This window comes from Sinocyclocheilus grahami, unplaced genomic scaffold, assembly GCF_001515645.1.
Source record: "Sinocyclocheilus grahami isolate Dianchi unplaced genomic scaffold, SAMN03320097.WGS_v1.1 scaffold401.1, whole genome shotgun sequence".
Taxonomy (NCBI): domain Eukaryota; kingdom Metazoa; phylum Chordata; class Actinopteri; order Cypriniformes; family Cyprinidae; genus Sinocyclocheilus; species Sinocyclocheilus grahami.
This window is the reverse complement of record NW_015505580.1, coordinates 794,429-811,054: the sequence shown is the minus strand read 5'-3', so window position 1 is coordinate 811,054 and position 16,626 is coordinate 794,429. Positions and strand designations below refer to the sequence as shown.

Sequence of the window (16,626 nt, the reverse complement as noted above, 5' to 3'; positions counted from 1 at the left end):
AATTACTATTTTCAATTCAATTAAAAACAAAAATATGAATACATCCAATTTAAATGTTATTTTAAAATAACTGCAAAATGATCATTACCATCACCAAATATTTTCATCTCAGTTACCTCTGTTAATTCATTCAAATATGATGAAAAACCCCCACAAAATATTAATATATAAAAACGCTATTCAAAGACAACTACATTAGGAAAACTGTTCTAGTTATGTCTTTGAATACATTTTAAACTCTATATAATAATATTCTTGTTTTAACTTTGTGAACTTTTCATAATGGAATAATAATAGAACATATTTTTCATCTCAGCTCTGCCTCTGTTAATTCATTATACCGTATACTCAGTATAACGAATTCAGTAGTATACTGCCTCTGTAAAATAAACAGAGTTACTCCCAACTGGCTACTAACTTTAGAATGGGGGACTTGTGGAGGCGCCGTTTTGTAAATTTTGTCAGAGGGGAGCCCCACTAAGACTTCTGATCTAAATAAAGCTGTCTGCAAATATGTTAAATATGAAAAACAAGACACAACCCATTGGGAGACTAATTAAATTGTATTAAGGGATAACTTCCCAGAACTCAGCACCCAAACTCCAGGCCCTGTGTATATTTCTCATTTATAGAAAGCGCATTACCACAATAAACAGGCTCAGTGTCTAGAATGCCTTTATGAGTGGCATAATTTCACCCAATGCTTCTTTACAGCACATGTGCTATTGAATATGTGGGGATGACCATGTGCAAAACCCCTGTTATAGGATTTACAAAAAGCTCATTAACTGAAGAATTCCATCACACATGGCTTTATCACATCAAATGCTGAAGTGAATTTCCACAAAGTACTTCAACATGCTCTTCTTATGTTAGACAGATACACATATTGTAGTTCACTCTTTTGTAGGTTTGGTGAGAGATTTTGTCCAACAATCCAAGTAACAGTCCGTGAAACCACATTGTTGGCAGATGACCTTCCACCAGTCTCCAGAGATGTAATCACACAGTACTGTTTTTCCATTATTAATGTTCATATCTTGTTTAACTCTGTGGAAAATGCCCTCTGTGTTATAGGTTGCATAGGTTTTTTTGAGTGAACCATTCCTTTACAAAGCAAGGCAAAGCAAAGCAAAACAAAAAAACAAAGCAAAGCAAAACAAAACAAAGCAAAGCAAAAAAAAAACAAAAAGCAAAGCAAAGCAAAACAAAAACATACAAACAAAAAAAACAATAAGCAAAGCAAAAAACAAAACAACAAAAATAGGGTGAAGTAATGATGACAGTTTTCATTTCTGGGTGAAATATTTCCTTTAAAAAACAAAACAACAACAACAAATAACTAAATAAAATAAAATACATAACAGTGGGTAAATTAGGATCAGCTTATTTATCATTCTCAGGTGTGAAATATCTAAATCAGAGGTTTTCAAAGTGTGACGATAGAAACAAAAAAGGTGGTACATTCAAAAGTAAAAACAAAAATAGTAATATATCTATTCCTTTTAAATAACAGAAATACTCCTTTTAAATAACAAAATAAGCAAAACTAATAACTAAAACATATCTATGTAAGGGAGTTGGCATTTGAAAACTGAATGAAGTGAAAGAAACTGAATGCCACATTCAAATGGCATGCATCTGCAAGAAACTGAAAGACTGTAATAATTAGATTATATTAGTCATTTACCAGCCAAGTTACCCCAATGAGCCTGTTTTTAGATACATTTACACTCAGACAATAGTTAGGGAGTGGAGAGCTGACTTGACAGGAAGCTAACCCTCATTCATCATTTAGATGTTGGCCTAAAATTAACCTGAAGAATTGAATGAACCACAACTTGGATTTTTCTCCTTTGGACTTGCAACAGAGGAACAGAAAAATGATTTTCCACCTTTTACTCGACATAAAAAGTGGTAAGAACTGCAGCTGATTTTAAACGGTGCTGAAATAATCTATGGCAGGAAAGTTAGATCGCGACACCATCAATCAGGGAGCCTGGTGTGGAAATGATAATATTATGACAAAGATTTGAAGTACTACTAAGGGAGACTGCTTATGATATTTTAAGGAAAAACTAATTACAAAACAATTACAAATGATGAACAGGGTAAACTGTAACTCCACCGACATGTTTCAGTGAATGTGATTTCCATGTGTGTGTGCGTACCATCTCGGCAACAAGACTAGTCATTTTCTGCCTGATTTAGAGCAACCAAATGCCAAAACAAAAGCCTTTTCTGATCTCCTTTATCAAGCCTCCATCACCCGCCACCACGAACACAGCAGCAGCCGGCCTCTTTCCTCGAGTGCAGGGCTTGAGCGGCTGCCACAGTGGCATTTATCATTCCCATAGACACATACACAGTGCTAAACTATCCCTCTGAGGGCGATAAAAGTGAGGGGATTCCTTCAACCACTAACATCTTTATTTTATTTTGCAGTAACACATGGCTGACTTTGATTACATCACAGTTCATGGAGGTCAGCCCTGTGCTCTGTAGCAGCTCCAGATAGCAGTGAAAGCCTCCATACATCAGCAGCTGCAACTGCAACTTTCCACTTAGACTGAATTTGATGGGGATGAGCTTCTTAACCATAGGTGCAATGTTAAGAGCTGGATTTGTAATTTGTCTTTTGTGTGTAACTTAGGACGGTAACAAGGGCAGAATAGAGGATCAGCTAATAGTAAATGGAAGTAGGAGAATGAACCATGCAATAGAAAAGGAGCACTATGTACTCTGTTGCAATTCCTTATAAAATGACTGGCCAACTGGTTTTATTTATTTGCCAAACTTCTTTTTGTGAACAAGCCCTCTAGCTCTTTTAATACTTCCTTTCTCCATTTTCCTTCTAAAGCTTGTTTTGACTTCATACTCCCACAATGATTTTATTATGCATTACTTATGAATTAGAAATCAGAAATACCAAAAGAAAGTGAATAAATGACAAATTAATTTAATATTTTTTTTTAAATAATATCAAATAAAATCAAAATCAAATCAAATAAGGATTCCAAATCTTCCTAAATACAATACAATAATTTGTGGTGTCAAGGCTATACTCTGATACTATATCCAAATAATTCAATAAATATATACAAAAATAAATAAATGTTCAGAATTGATTATCATAATATGCAAGCCATATTTCTCATTAACCTTTTGGCTTAAATTTACATACACGTTATTGCGTGTACGTTTGTGTTTCTATATAGTGTTTGTGTTATTATAATTGTTTTATTGACTACTAATGTTATCTAAAATGTGGAAAGTCCAAACTGTTAACTAGAAACACATTTTAGAAAATAAAATGAATATACAATACGATATGAAAATAAAATATGCATTGTATTATCAGAATAAAAAATTGAGTAAAAAAAAAAATCCTATATGTTCCACAAAATCCTATATGATCATGTTCTCCACAATGATTTGAAATGATCCAAAGTGCATCTTGAGTTTCAAAAGAAGAACATTTGACAGAATCATATCAATGACACTAAATTATTTGATTAGTGAGCAACAAATTGCAGAATTGTATTTTTTTTTACATTTAATGCCACAACTTTAACTTTCCTTTCTTTATTTATTAATGATTAGTATTTAATCCTTTGATTATTGTAGCTTTAAAAAGTCATTTTTTAAAGTGATCTCAGACTTACAGACCCCACTGCATCCATGTATAAAATAGAACAAACCAATAAACCTAAAATTGCTGAATATAACGATAAAGGCATATAAAATCTATATCCTTGTATATAATCTGCTCCAAAATGTGTACCAGTGAGCACCATATTCCTCCTAATTCATTGTATGCCCACTGGGAAATCAGCAGTTAATCTTCAAATAAGTGGAAACAAGGCCTCGAAGTCAAGCGGTTCAGAAATGGGCTGGAACAAATGACAAAGAATTACTCAATCCAGTCTGTGCCATGAGCAGTGAAACAGAAACCATTTGCACAGAAAGACCGAAAACAGTCATTATAGTCAGGCAAAACTGTCAGCAAATACACGCAAGTGCCTTTTCATTATGAACAGGACAACAAATGAAATGCGCTCCAATCTATAATTAAAACCGGACCACAGTTCAGTGTGCACATTTTCTCCAATTCAAGCTTCAGGGTTCTAGGACATATGGAAAAGCAACCTCTTAAAACAGGACTGCAATGAATCAGAAATGATCCCTGTAACTGATGCATGCGCACAGTGTCTGGCCATGTGACATTTCAATCTTTCTAGTTAGACCTGAAGCATTTTGGAATGCAAAGAACACTGAATAAAGTCTGTGGCTTTTTAAAGATGACTGGCATTTTGTCAGTTTGTCAACTGTATGTCAGCTTCTGTGTCTAGCATAAACCAAAAAACAATAATAATCATCTAAAATATATTCATAAATATTGGCATATTATTTGTAGGTCTAAATTGGTTGTTGTGATATACACAGAATCAACGAATTACACTAACAAATTGAATAAACTTTGTTGTTAAATGTAAATTTAACTAAGTACATCATTTAATGATGCATAATATTCTATTTAATAATGTCATTGTCAAACTTCCCTTGTGGCAAAGCTAAACGTATGGCAAGAGAGCTGTGCTTGTGGTATCAGACAAACGGTCCCGCCGCAATTACTTATAAACAACATGCTCCCTCTTTTTCCATATTTTCTCAATTTGCAGAAGTGCTGTGGCTCAATGTGGAATGTCAACTCTGGAAGCCGCTTGCATCGCAAATCATTAAGGCCCCCAGTGAGCCTAAACTCACTACCACTGACATCTCTCAACAAAATAAGTACTGTGAATACAAAAAACTGCCTGATTTGACTTTTAAAGAGTCATTTACTACCTTAAAAACTCCTGGATTCAGCTTTTTGGGACCTTTATATGTTTACACCTAGGGCTGGGCGATATAGCTAAAAAAAAAATTTACACTCTAAAAAATGATGGGTTAAATACCCAGCTTATTCAGTTGTGCTCATTGAGGACTGGTTGTAAGTGTTGTCTGTACAGCATATATAGTTTAGTCCTTCTCCTTTTTCCTCAAGAAAAGAGGCCAAGAGGTTTTGGACCTCAAACTGGGGTGATGCAAATACTTATAAATAGATTTAAAGCTTTGGCAACGTTAAAAAAGGTCTCAGAAACAGCCCTTTCAAAATTTTCCAAGCCACTTAAATGTTCAGAACGGGATCCAATGGGCTCATTCTTTCACTGTCCCCATGCATTCAGACGGCCTTCTCATCTACATCTCTGCAAATAAGATCAATGGAAATCCAAGAGCACTGGGGCTCTCTGGAGAAATAAACACAAACACTGCATTGTCAGCTAAATTATAAAGCAGCAGAACAGCTAGCATTTGGTGGTTATGCACAATAAATCCCCTGTAAGGGAACCGAATATTAAATGAGAAGTTTTTTCCTTGTGTCTTCCTAAATAAAATATGGAAACTTCTTCTGCTGTAGAGGCTATGATGCCCTGATACTATATTACAAATTAAAAATTTAGAATTTATGATCATAATTAGGGATGATGTCATAACTAAACAGTAAATACCCATGCAAATCATATTTATAATGATCTTAAAAACTTATTTTTATGACTTAATGCATTGCTATTTATTACATAGATATTATTTTATATACATATGGCTTATGTTATTTTAATTGGAATACATATGGACAAATATATGAAACAAAAAATGAACAGTCCTAACTGTTGACTAAATAGAATGTCAAAAATAAAAATGTCATAAATAGATCATGAACAAAATCAAATAAAACTGCTTACCGCCCAGGTCTTGCTCAATCTGAAGATAGGTGCGCTTTGAAGAGCAGAGACCACTGAAACCAGAGAGTGCAGGTTATTCAGCTCCAGGAGTTTCTGTAAAGACACAAGACACACAATCTTAATAAACATAAATTAGTTGCATGCCTCATGTAAGACACCAATGTAGGCCTTTACTTGTTTGTTCCACTGTGTTTTCTGGTCTGGTCATGTCATGCTGTTGTCATTCTTTTCTTTTCCACTACACTGACCTCTGTGAACTACTATGCGTCAACAACCTTTATGGAAAGAAGGAGAAAAAGCAATGCTGCTTTGTTTTTTTAGTCATTGGCTGATCTGCTTTATCCATCAGCATAACCGTTATCGTAGCCCACTCAGGCTTACTGGGGCATGGCTGCCGGTAGCAGGGTACACAGCTCTTTCAGGTTTGGCAGGTAGTGCAGGGTGAGTGTTCGACCATAAGGAGTCGTTCAGCAGGATTTTCTGTGTCATGGTACATTGAGTTTCAGGAGAGCATGTAGACTGATTGAATTCACAGCAGCCTTTGGCTCTGTTTGTGTGTGTGTGTGTGAGAGAGAGACTGTTGGCACAAAGGACAAGAAAAGCATCTAAATAACTGCATGATTATTTGGAGAATTTTTGAAGTATCATTTCAAAAGAAATATTTAATCTTTAAATGTATAAAATTAAAGCTAAAATAATTTTTTTTAAAAATCACATGCAATAGGTCATACAGAAGAAGAAGTGGCTAAAAATGACTACTCATTTTTATTAGAGTTTCCGAACATAACCTTAATTTTGAACATATAAGGTGTCATTTTGATTTAGAAAATCAAAACATAAAACTCAGAAGCAATAAATTCCATGTTACTGTCACTTTACAGATTTAGAAGTTAGCGATTTACTTTGAACAACTGAAGTGGACTGGAAATATAAAATCACAATTTTTAAAATCCTAATTTTAAAGTGGATTCACAATATTTACTCTCAATAAAATGTACCTGTACTAAATGACATCTTAAAAGCAATTATAAGACAGATGGAAAGTCAAATAAAATGCATGAGATGATTCAAGAGAATAAAGTTATGTTGAAATGAGAAAATATGATTATAGTGTTTAGTTTGAGAGTAATAATGAGGACATTTTTGACACTATAAGGGCTTTTTATATTCTGCATGTGTTGTTTACTATCGTCATTTGAAGATAATTCAGAAATGTAATGGATTCCATTTTCTTGTGATTTAAATGTTTAATCACAAATGGAGGCAGTTTAATCACACCTGCACACCTGCACACCTGTACATACAATTTATTCTTTTTTTTTTGTGGTTTATATTTATGCATGTGTATTTTATTCACATCTCACTTTTATTATCTGTGTGTTGTTGTTGTCTCATTGTACTGGAAGCTTGTGACACTATAACAAATTCCTTGTATGTGCAAACATACTTGGCAATAAAGCTCTTTCTGATTCTGATTCTGATTTCTGCATTTTCTTGTGATTTAAATGTTTAATCACAAATGGAGGCAGTTTAATCACACCTGCACACCTGCACACCTGTACATACAATTTATTCTTTTTTTTTTGTGGTTTATATTTATGCATGTGTATTTTATTCACATCTCACTTTTATTATCTGTGTGTTGTTGTTGTCTCATTGTACTGGAAGCTTGTGACACTATAACAAATTCCTTGTATGTGCAAACATACTTGGCAATAAAGCTCTTTCTGATTCTGATTCTGATTTCTGAAAACTGATATATTGCAGGCTGTTTAAACTGAGTCTGAGATGGATCTCAGTCAGATGAAGCCATTTGTATGATGTCCTCATCCTCATTTTATGCCATAAATACTCACCACTCCTGTGCAATGTCTCTACCCATTCTCACTGACTTAAAACAGAAGGCTTTAATCCATCAAGACTTGTATAACGTCATTAAAATCGCCCATTGTTAAAGGAAAATTCTTGAAAGTGCCCATGCTTAGTTATACTAATGCCAGAGCCAAGGACAATTACTAGGATACCAAACGCAATTCATATGTGAATAAAAATAATAAGAAATGACTGAACTTGAACTTGGAATTTATAGGGTCAGTTATATTTCTGCTGCCATGGCAACACAGACAAAGAAAAAATAACTAACGGTAAATAAAGGAACCAAGCTGCACTGGCTGAAGGAACAGTGAAAGCCAAAGAATGTCTCACCTTGGCAATTTTGATGAAGTGGCTCAATATTTCTGCTCGGATTTTCAATGTTTGAGCCGTCAATATCTCCCTCACTGCCCAGAAACTGACCTAAGAGAAGAAAATATAGTAAGTGAATTAAATTAGTTCCACGATGTATGGTTATCTCTGCAGAATAAGAGTTTAGATTTAAAGTTAGGATTTAAAAAAGAAATTAAAAATACATGGACGCATATAATTTATGGCTATATGTTATGTAATTACTGTGATGACAAAAAAACACCAACCGTTCTCAGCAACAATGACTCAAAAGGTGCAGCACACACTAGATCTCAAAATAAAGCTTTAATACACTCCTAAAAATGAACATAAACAGATTAATGAAAAAATACCGGAAATCATCGATTTATGAGAAAAACTGTATTTGAAAAACAGTTTTCAGAAAGAGTGTTTTCTCTTACGTACAGGCTTTAAAAAGTGCCAGAACATCAATCAAATGAATCTAAGCAGCAAAACTGAATCGTTCCTTTTTTCACTCAGGAAATATAAGAAATTGGTTGTTAATGATGACATTAAAAAGACCGAAATGGCAAGTGTAATTGCAGACCTCAAATGACCGCTTACATCAACATTCCAAGACATTTAAGCTCTGCCAAAAAGAAATACCATTTAAATAAAAATCATATTCATTCCTACTGCATACTGACCTTCATAAGCGGATATTTATAGGCGTATTTTCAGAAATGGGGATAAAGAAAGTGTTGTGCATTTACAGTAAAATTGTGTGAATTGATGAATTGGTCAGGTCATTATAATGTGTGTAAGGATGTGTGTGTGGTGTGCAGAAAGAGGATGCAGGGACTCAAGGAACATTGTTCTGACTAGGTGGGTACTTGGATGTTGTTTTCATTTGTCAAAAGTGGTGCTTTGTCTGAAAGTTTACAATCCGCTGTTGTAAAACATCAGTTCTGTATGTGTAAGTACTATTTATTATGTACTTCATTGACCCTTTCAAATGCATGTAATGCCACTTATAAAAAATGTGGCAAAACTGAAGTAGACAAAGAAGAGTGGCTGGCATTAGTCTGGAAAAAAGGGAGAAAACCCCATTTTTGTTGGATGTGTCCAGTGCAGTGTATTCATTCATCTAATGGAGTTAATGCAGCTGTTGGTTAAAATAGCTAAATGGAGCAGCATGATGGACGCCTGTTTGTGCTACAAAAACGGTAATATCCAGTAAAAATACAAATTTCATGTGATCTGAAGCAACATGCATCCTCCATTTGAGCTTGTATAAGTGGACACCTAACGGACTTCTGTTTCACACTAATAGACTCATGTGTTAAACACAGAGCCTAAATGGCAGGCTCTAAAATAGTCTACATAAAATATACTTTATCAGCTATATAGTGAGGTTTCTAGCGGACCATGTGTCAAATTAGCATTAGTGCATTTGCGACTAAAACACAGTGTCAATGTTCCTGTTTCAGTATAATAACATCCATTGACCTCTATTATATGAGTTATTTCTGGTGGTGCTAATGGACCTAGGTCTCGAACCCTGAAAAAAATTACACTCTATACCTGTTATGAAACTGTCTCTTAAACTGCTATAGTATGGAAACAAAACTGAGATCTTACTGAAATTACCAATGCATCAGGAAACTACAAGTAAAATAACCAATATTAATCATCTAAAAAAAACAACAACAACAATATCTTAAAATAAAAATGTCTTTATACCACAATTACACATGTAGCAAGACAGTCTTTAGCTCATGGCACCAGCTGTCAATTTAAGACAAGTTTTAAGTTTAGCAAACAATAAACACTGGAGCAGCATAAAGCTTTTAATAAATGATCTTACCTGTTGGTTACACTGACTAGCACAATATTGTTTACCTGGTTAAATCTCCGTGTGAAGGCCACAACGTTGGGTGAAAGGCTATGCTTCTCCTTCTTGTTCCATCCACAGCTCGCCAGCTCCTAGACAACCAAATAGTCAATTCAACTTTTCAACAGTGTTTTTTTTAGTGTAATACTTAAGTCTAATGCTTGCATTTTATCTACACTACCATTCAAAAGTTTGCTTTTTTATGTTTTTGAAAAAAGTTTCACTAAGATTGCATTTATTTGACCAAAAATACAGTAATAACACTGGAGCAGCATAAAGCTTTTAATAAATGATCTTACCTGTTGGTTACACTGACTAGCACAATATTGTTTACCTGGTTAAATCTCCGTGTGAAGGCCACAACGTTGGGTGAAAGGCTATGCTTCTCCTTCTTGTTCCATCCACAGCTCGCCAGCTCCTAAACAACCAAATAGTCAATTCAACTTTTCAACAGTGTTTTTTTTAGTGTAATACTTAAGTCTAATGCTTGCATTTTATCTACACTACCATTCAAAAGTTTGCTTTTTTATGTTTTTGAAAAAAGTTTCACAAAGATTGCATTTATTTGACCAAAAATACAGTAAAACAGTAATATTGTGAAGTAGTATTATATTTAAAATGACAAATATATTTGAATATACAGTAGTTAACATTTGAAGTGGATCAAAAAAAAGTTCATCAAAGTTGTCCTAAGACAAGAATGCATTTTGGTTTTAGGTTTTAGGACAACTTTGATCCACTTCAAATGTTGACTACTGTATTTTAAAATGTAATTTATTCCTGTGAATTTTCAGCATCATTACTCCAGTCTTCAGCGTCACATGATCAGCAAAGCTGATTTGCTGTGTAGGAAACATGTCTTATTATGATCAACATTGAAAACAGTAGTGCTGCTTAATATTTTTGTATATAATGAATATAAAATAAAAAACAGCATTAATATTTTACTGTCACTTTTGATCAATCTAATGCATTTGCTAAATAATAGTACTAATTTCTTTAACTTTTGAATAGTAGTGTACTCTGATATTAATGAAATCACATTGAATGGCTCTTTATTACACATGCCTTACACCATTACTTCATTCATGAAGTCAAAAAACTGAGCATAAAAAGTAAAATAAAATACCCACAACACTTGAAGCGCCACACTATTTTCCACTTTAGCATTTACTGAGAATTACTACATATTTCACAATACTGTATTTGTTATTGACCTATAGTAGCATAAATATACCATCCTTGTATTGACTTAATTTAGAAATCATTTCTAAATGAACTGTAGGAATATAGGGAGAAAAGTATGCACAGAATAAACACATCTGTTGCTTTCATCTCATCGACAGAACAGCTTTGCATGGGGACTTTATATGGTTCTAAGCCTCCTCAGGTTCACAGAGCTATGAATACTAACACTTTTATAGTATCGTGCAGACTAAAAGCAGATGGAAACATTCGAAGGCATTTCAGTTTCCACATGGACTGAGTGGAGTGGAGTTTCCATGTGAATAAGCAGCTCAGTCTGGGTACAGTACCTTACTAAAATATTTTAGGTTTGTTTGCGAAGTCATCACTTTAAGCCACACAGTTCGTCAGGGACACAGCATAGCTATAATGTAAGAGTACTTGTTTGGTTATACACTACCATTCAAACGTTTGGGGTCAGTAAGGTTTTATTTTTTAAAAGAAAATAATACTTTTATTCAGCAATTTTGATTCTTTTTGATTAAATGCAGCCTTGATGAGCATAAGATACTTCTTTCAGGAATATTAAAAAAATCTTACAGACTCCAAACTTTTGAATAATAGTGTATATTAGCAGTAAATTTCAGTTTAAGGGGGTATACATTTTTATTACAATTTTTTTGCACCCAAAAGAGTCATATTTCAGTTTTTCATTACAATTTTCCACCTTTCTTTCTGACCCTATAAGATTGTGTGTATGTGTGTGTGTGCGCGCTCCAGTTTCTCCTGCAGGCAGATGTTTTAACAACACCATTCATGCAATATACTTTTTAACTGATCCTTCCTTTACTAACCTCATCGAAATGTGACTGAAACGATCAGGGACCTTCTTAAAATCAAACTTCATAATTTAGAAGGATATCCAGAGCAGCATGCACAGCCAAGAGCAGCATAAGGTTTAAGCAATGTACTTAATTTTACTTTTATATAAATATTATTTCTGGTTTTGACTTCCGAAAGTTACAATATGTTTTATAGTCGTCTTTATTTCAAAAGATCAAATATAATTTGATTCCATATGACAAAAGCATACAAACTTTCACACTTAAGCTTTCATTCTGACTCTAAATAATTTCTGCAAAAGGTCTGTAGCCAAAACCAACTGTACAAGACACCACTTTATGCAAAGAGACACTGTCTGCTCACATTACTCACACAGCACTAACAATTTAGCGGTTGTTATAGAACCAACGTACATCTGAAATCTATTAATCCAGTTGCCCGTGTCAACTTCATGAACATCTCCTTTTAGAATCCGCAATAATCCCTGAAGCATGCAGCTGAAATATTGATGAATGAATGTATGTGCATGTGGTCAAACACAAAAATGTACTTATACTAGTGTTTCCACAGGCCAGTGAAACTTACAGGCAAAGGGCTCAACAATAACAAGCCCACGTTCGTTGTCAAATATGTCAGGGTTGGAAAGACTGAGTGTAATGAATGCATCCTGAATTAGTGGCACTTTTATATAAATATTATTTCTGGTTTTGACTTCCGAAAGTTACAATATGTTTTATAGTCGTCTTTATTTCAAAAGATCAAATATAATTTGATTCCATATGACAAAAGCATACAAACTTTCACACTTAAGCTTTCATTCTGACTCTAAATAATTTCTGCAAAAGGTCTGTAGCCAAAACCAACTGTACAAGACACCACTTTATGCAAAGAGACACTGTCTGCTCACATTACTCACACAGCACTAACAATTTAGCGGTTGTTATAGAACCAACGTACATCTGAAATCTATTAATCCAGTTGCCCGTGTCAACTTCATGAACATCTCCTTTTAGAATCCGCAATAATCCCTGAAGCATGCAGCTGAAATATTGATGAATGAATGTATGTGCATGTGGTCAAACGCAAAAATGTACTTATACTAGTGTTTCCACTGGCCAGTGAAACTTACAGGCAAAGGGCTCAACAATAACAAGCCCACGTTCGTTGTCAAATATGTCAGGGTTGGAAAGACTGAGTGTAATGAATGCATCCTGAATTAGTGGCGGAGGAGGTCAAACTCAGCATTTTTAAAATGAGCTCTTTTCCAGTGGGAACTTCTGCTGTAAGCAAATTAATTCAATGTGTTTCACGCTCTAGTCTTCTTCAGAGAAGGAATACCATGGTAGATGTTTTGCTACTTTTTATAAAATCAATCAGCTGAACAATTTATGTGCGCAGAGCTGCTGAGATGCAAACATGTCTACAGGAATAAGGATGGAAGATTTATCTTGACATAAAACAAGTTCATGCTCCACAAATCATTTTTACAATAAATCCATTGGCAACACCTTGAGTACAAGCAGATAAACATGACAGCACTGTCAGTTGTAGAGAAAACCAATTTTCACCTGTGACTAAAGAGACTCCAGGGGAGGAAGAGGCAAAATACTTCTCTGCTGTTTCCTTCACCCAATCCAGACCTTTATTAATGTTTTAGAATGTCAAACACCTACACAAGGGCCTAACTGCATTGCTTTTTTTTGCAGTTTGAAAGGTATATCCTTTTATTTAGATGTTTCGGGAGAAGAGCAATAATAGTATTAAATACTCAATCCTGTTAATGCATAATTTTCCCTAATTATATATATATATATATATATATTTTTTTTTTCAATTGTGATCCCCAAAAAGCAAGACTGGAATTCGGAGTATATTATTACCACTGACCAACATATGTCAAACTCAACCTTTGAACCCAGCTACCAACATTATTATAAAAATATTAAACAAATGGTTTTCTTTGTTGATGGAAAAACTACAAACCAGCACACTGTGCCACAAGTTAGCTATTAGTTAGCTTAATTTGGCATACATATACGTTACATACCGTTTTGTTCTTGTTTTACATTTAAATTAGTTAATTTTTATTTTTAGTGTGTGTGTGTTTTTGTAATGTTATTGCAAGAATCTCTTTTGCTCACCAAGGCTTCATTTATATGATTATAAATACAGTTAAAACGGTTTTATTATAATAATATTATAATAATTCAAAATATTTTTTTTTCATTAAACTGTAATTTATTCCTGTGATGGCAAAGCTGAATTTTCAGCAGTTATTTTTACCTCAGTCTTCAGTGGCAGAAATCATTCTAATATGCTGATTTGGTGTTGAAAACAATTGTCCTGCTTAATATTTCTTAATTATTTTATGGATAGAAAGTTCAAAAGAACAACATTTATTTAAACTACATTTTCTATTAAATTTTCCTAACCGTTCCTTTCAATAAATTTAATGCATCCCTGCTGAATAATTTCTTCCAAAAAAAAATGTCTTACTGCCTGTAAACTTTTACATGGTAGTGTATAATTAAATATATAAAATAAAGCTGATTTTGATTAAGCACCTTCTTTCACTGAATTTTCATGCCTTTATTCATGGAAAGTGCTAACTCGGAAATCCAAATTGTTAGCACACCAAACCATTGGCTAGGTTCACCAGAATCAATCATACAGCAATGGTTGAAACTCTCATAATGCTAACTATTAATGCTGCCACGCGGAAAATCAATAAATAACAATAAGCCCATGGTTTTTTTAAACAAATCCAATCTAGAATGTCTGTGGCTGTCAGTGAGAAATGATTCCAACAGAAAGTGACCTCAAATCCACACTGACTCATTAGTGCACACAGCTCAGAGGTGATGTCATGTTAACGAAGGACCGCAAAGATGTTGGTCAATGGACATCATCATCATAATGGCACTCACTTCACTTATGCTCACATATACTCTGGATAAAGTTCAAACAATCCTGACTCTTAATAAATGTAAGGATTGATTTGCTCATCTCTTTGAAAAAAGCCAGCGATTCACACCAAGGTCACCATGAATGGAATCAAACGATTCCAGACGTGAAGCGTTAAGATGGTCACCGTTTGCTTTCAATTTAATGTATGGGAAAAAAGTAAATAGTGACAATTTTGGGGTGAACTATTACATTAACATATTTAAATGGGCACTTTAAAGGTGCAGTAAGTAATTTTCGTTTACGTGGAATTTTTTGTTTCTGGGAGTTTTAAATATACTTTATAAAAGTACTATTGATTTCTTGTGGGGTGAAACTTATTCTTTTTACTTTTTTTTTTTTTTTACAGTGGAAGAAGTTACTTAATGCATCTTTAATAGAGCATAGTGGGTTTCTATAAATATAAAAAGAGCCATATCTAATGAATAGGTAATTAAATGCTTCCCTTGAGCTGGCATATTACATTTGTGAGATGGAAAGATGAAATTTCATAACTAGCCCATTGTGCACATTTTACTTAAAAGTGATGCATATGTTTTAGAAAAAAAAATGAAATATGTTGCCCAAGTTTTAAATCACTGCAGTTTCCATACCAAACCCTCACTGAGTGGCACTAAAAAATAGTTTTATTTTTTTCCAATACAGATGAGGCGTTAATAAAGTTAAAATATTAATGTCCTATAATCAACTAATTTTAAAAACCTCAAACCATCACTCGAATGTGCATTTTAAATTAGATTTTTTAATTCAACATTCAGAAGAGAATTCAGAAGAGACAAGTTTTATGTGAGAAAAAGACTTAAGTTTATGCTTCTATTAACTGATAAACTTAGTTCCCTTTCAGTCGGTCACTCTCGACGTCACGTCGGAGGACCGACGAAATTGGGATCTCGCTTAGAGGGACCAATCTACTTCGAGTGTAAACTAAACGAGCCAATGCACATTGGCATGCGATTATTGCATCCAGCTGCTGCTGATCACAGTGTGAGTATAAGTAGGCAGCAGGTGCAGCGCATATTCAGCTTTTCGCTTCGGAGCCGAGCGATCACATCGTTCCGCTCCTGACTACTCTACGGAGAGAAGACTGAACGAGTTCAGCACGCTCTTGGAGAGCTCTTCGTGTTGGCGGATGGCGCTTCAGCGGTGGTGGTTTCCCGTGTCGAGTGGGTTGCACACATCAGGCTGCACTACCCCCTGTTCGTGTTGCAAATGATCATCTCCCCTGTGCGCAGGAGCGGAACGATGTGATCGCTCGGCTCCGAAGCGAAAAGCTGAATATGCGCTGCACCTGCTGCCTACTTATACTCACGCTGTGATCAGCAGCAGCTGGATGCAATAATCGCATGCCAATGTGCATTGGCTCGTTTAGTTTACACTCGAAGTAGATTGGTCCCTCTAAGCGAGATCCCAATTTCGTCGGTCCTCCGACGTGACGTCTCCGTTCCCTCCTTCAGGGAACGAGGGTTACATACGTAACCGAGACATTTTTTTAACTCTTTTTATAATTAATATAATCTTATAATTTTATAATCTTTTACTTTGTTAAACTCTAATATTTGTTGTATATGTCAATCAAACTAATATTTGCCTTGGATTGTTGAGTTTTTGATGATTTAAAAAGAGCACCGATTCATGGAGTTCACACACCTGCAGCATTTTTGCATATTTTTGGATGCATAAAAGTTGTAGGGCTTTTATCACAACTAGTGGTCATTTACACAACTGAAGCAAGTTGTACTTGCATCAACATATTCATATTTAAAAAAAAAA

The 16,626-nt window shown here is 34.5% G+C and overlaps 1 protein-coding gene across 1 annotated transcript in view; it reads right to left on the bottom strand.

The window, feature by feature from the left end:
• Window positions 1-16,626, bottom strand: part of ralgps1 (Ral GEF with PH domain and SH3 binding motif 1) — a 100,191-nt gene that overhangs the window by 78,332 nt on the left and 5,233 nt on the right. The window contains exons 2-5 of the mRNA XM_016231866.1: window positions 10,199-10,282; window positions 9,873-9,956; window positions 7,992-8,081; window positions 5,787-5,879 (exon numbers count right to left, since the gene is read on the bottom strand). Of these exons, the coding sequence (XP_016087352.1) occupies window positions 5,787-5,879; window positions 7,992-8,081; window positions 9,873-9,956; window positions 10,199-10,282 (351 nt within the window). The remainder of the gene's footprint in view (window positions 1-5,786; window positions 5,880-7,991; window positions 8,082-9,872; window positions 9,957-10,198; window positions 10,283-16,626) is intronic.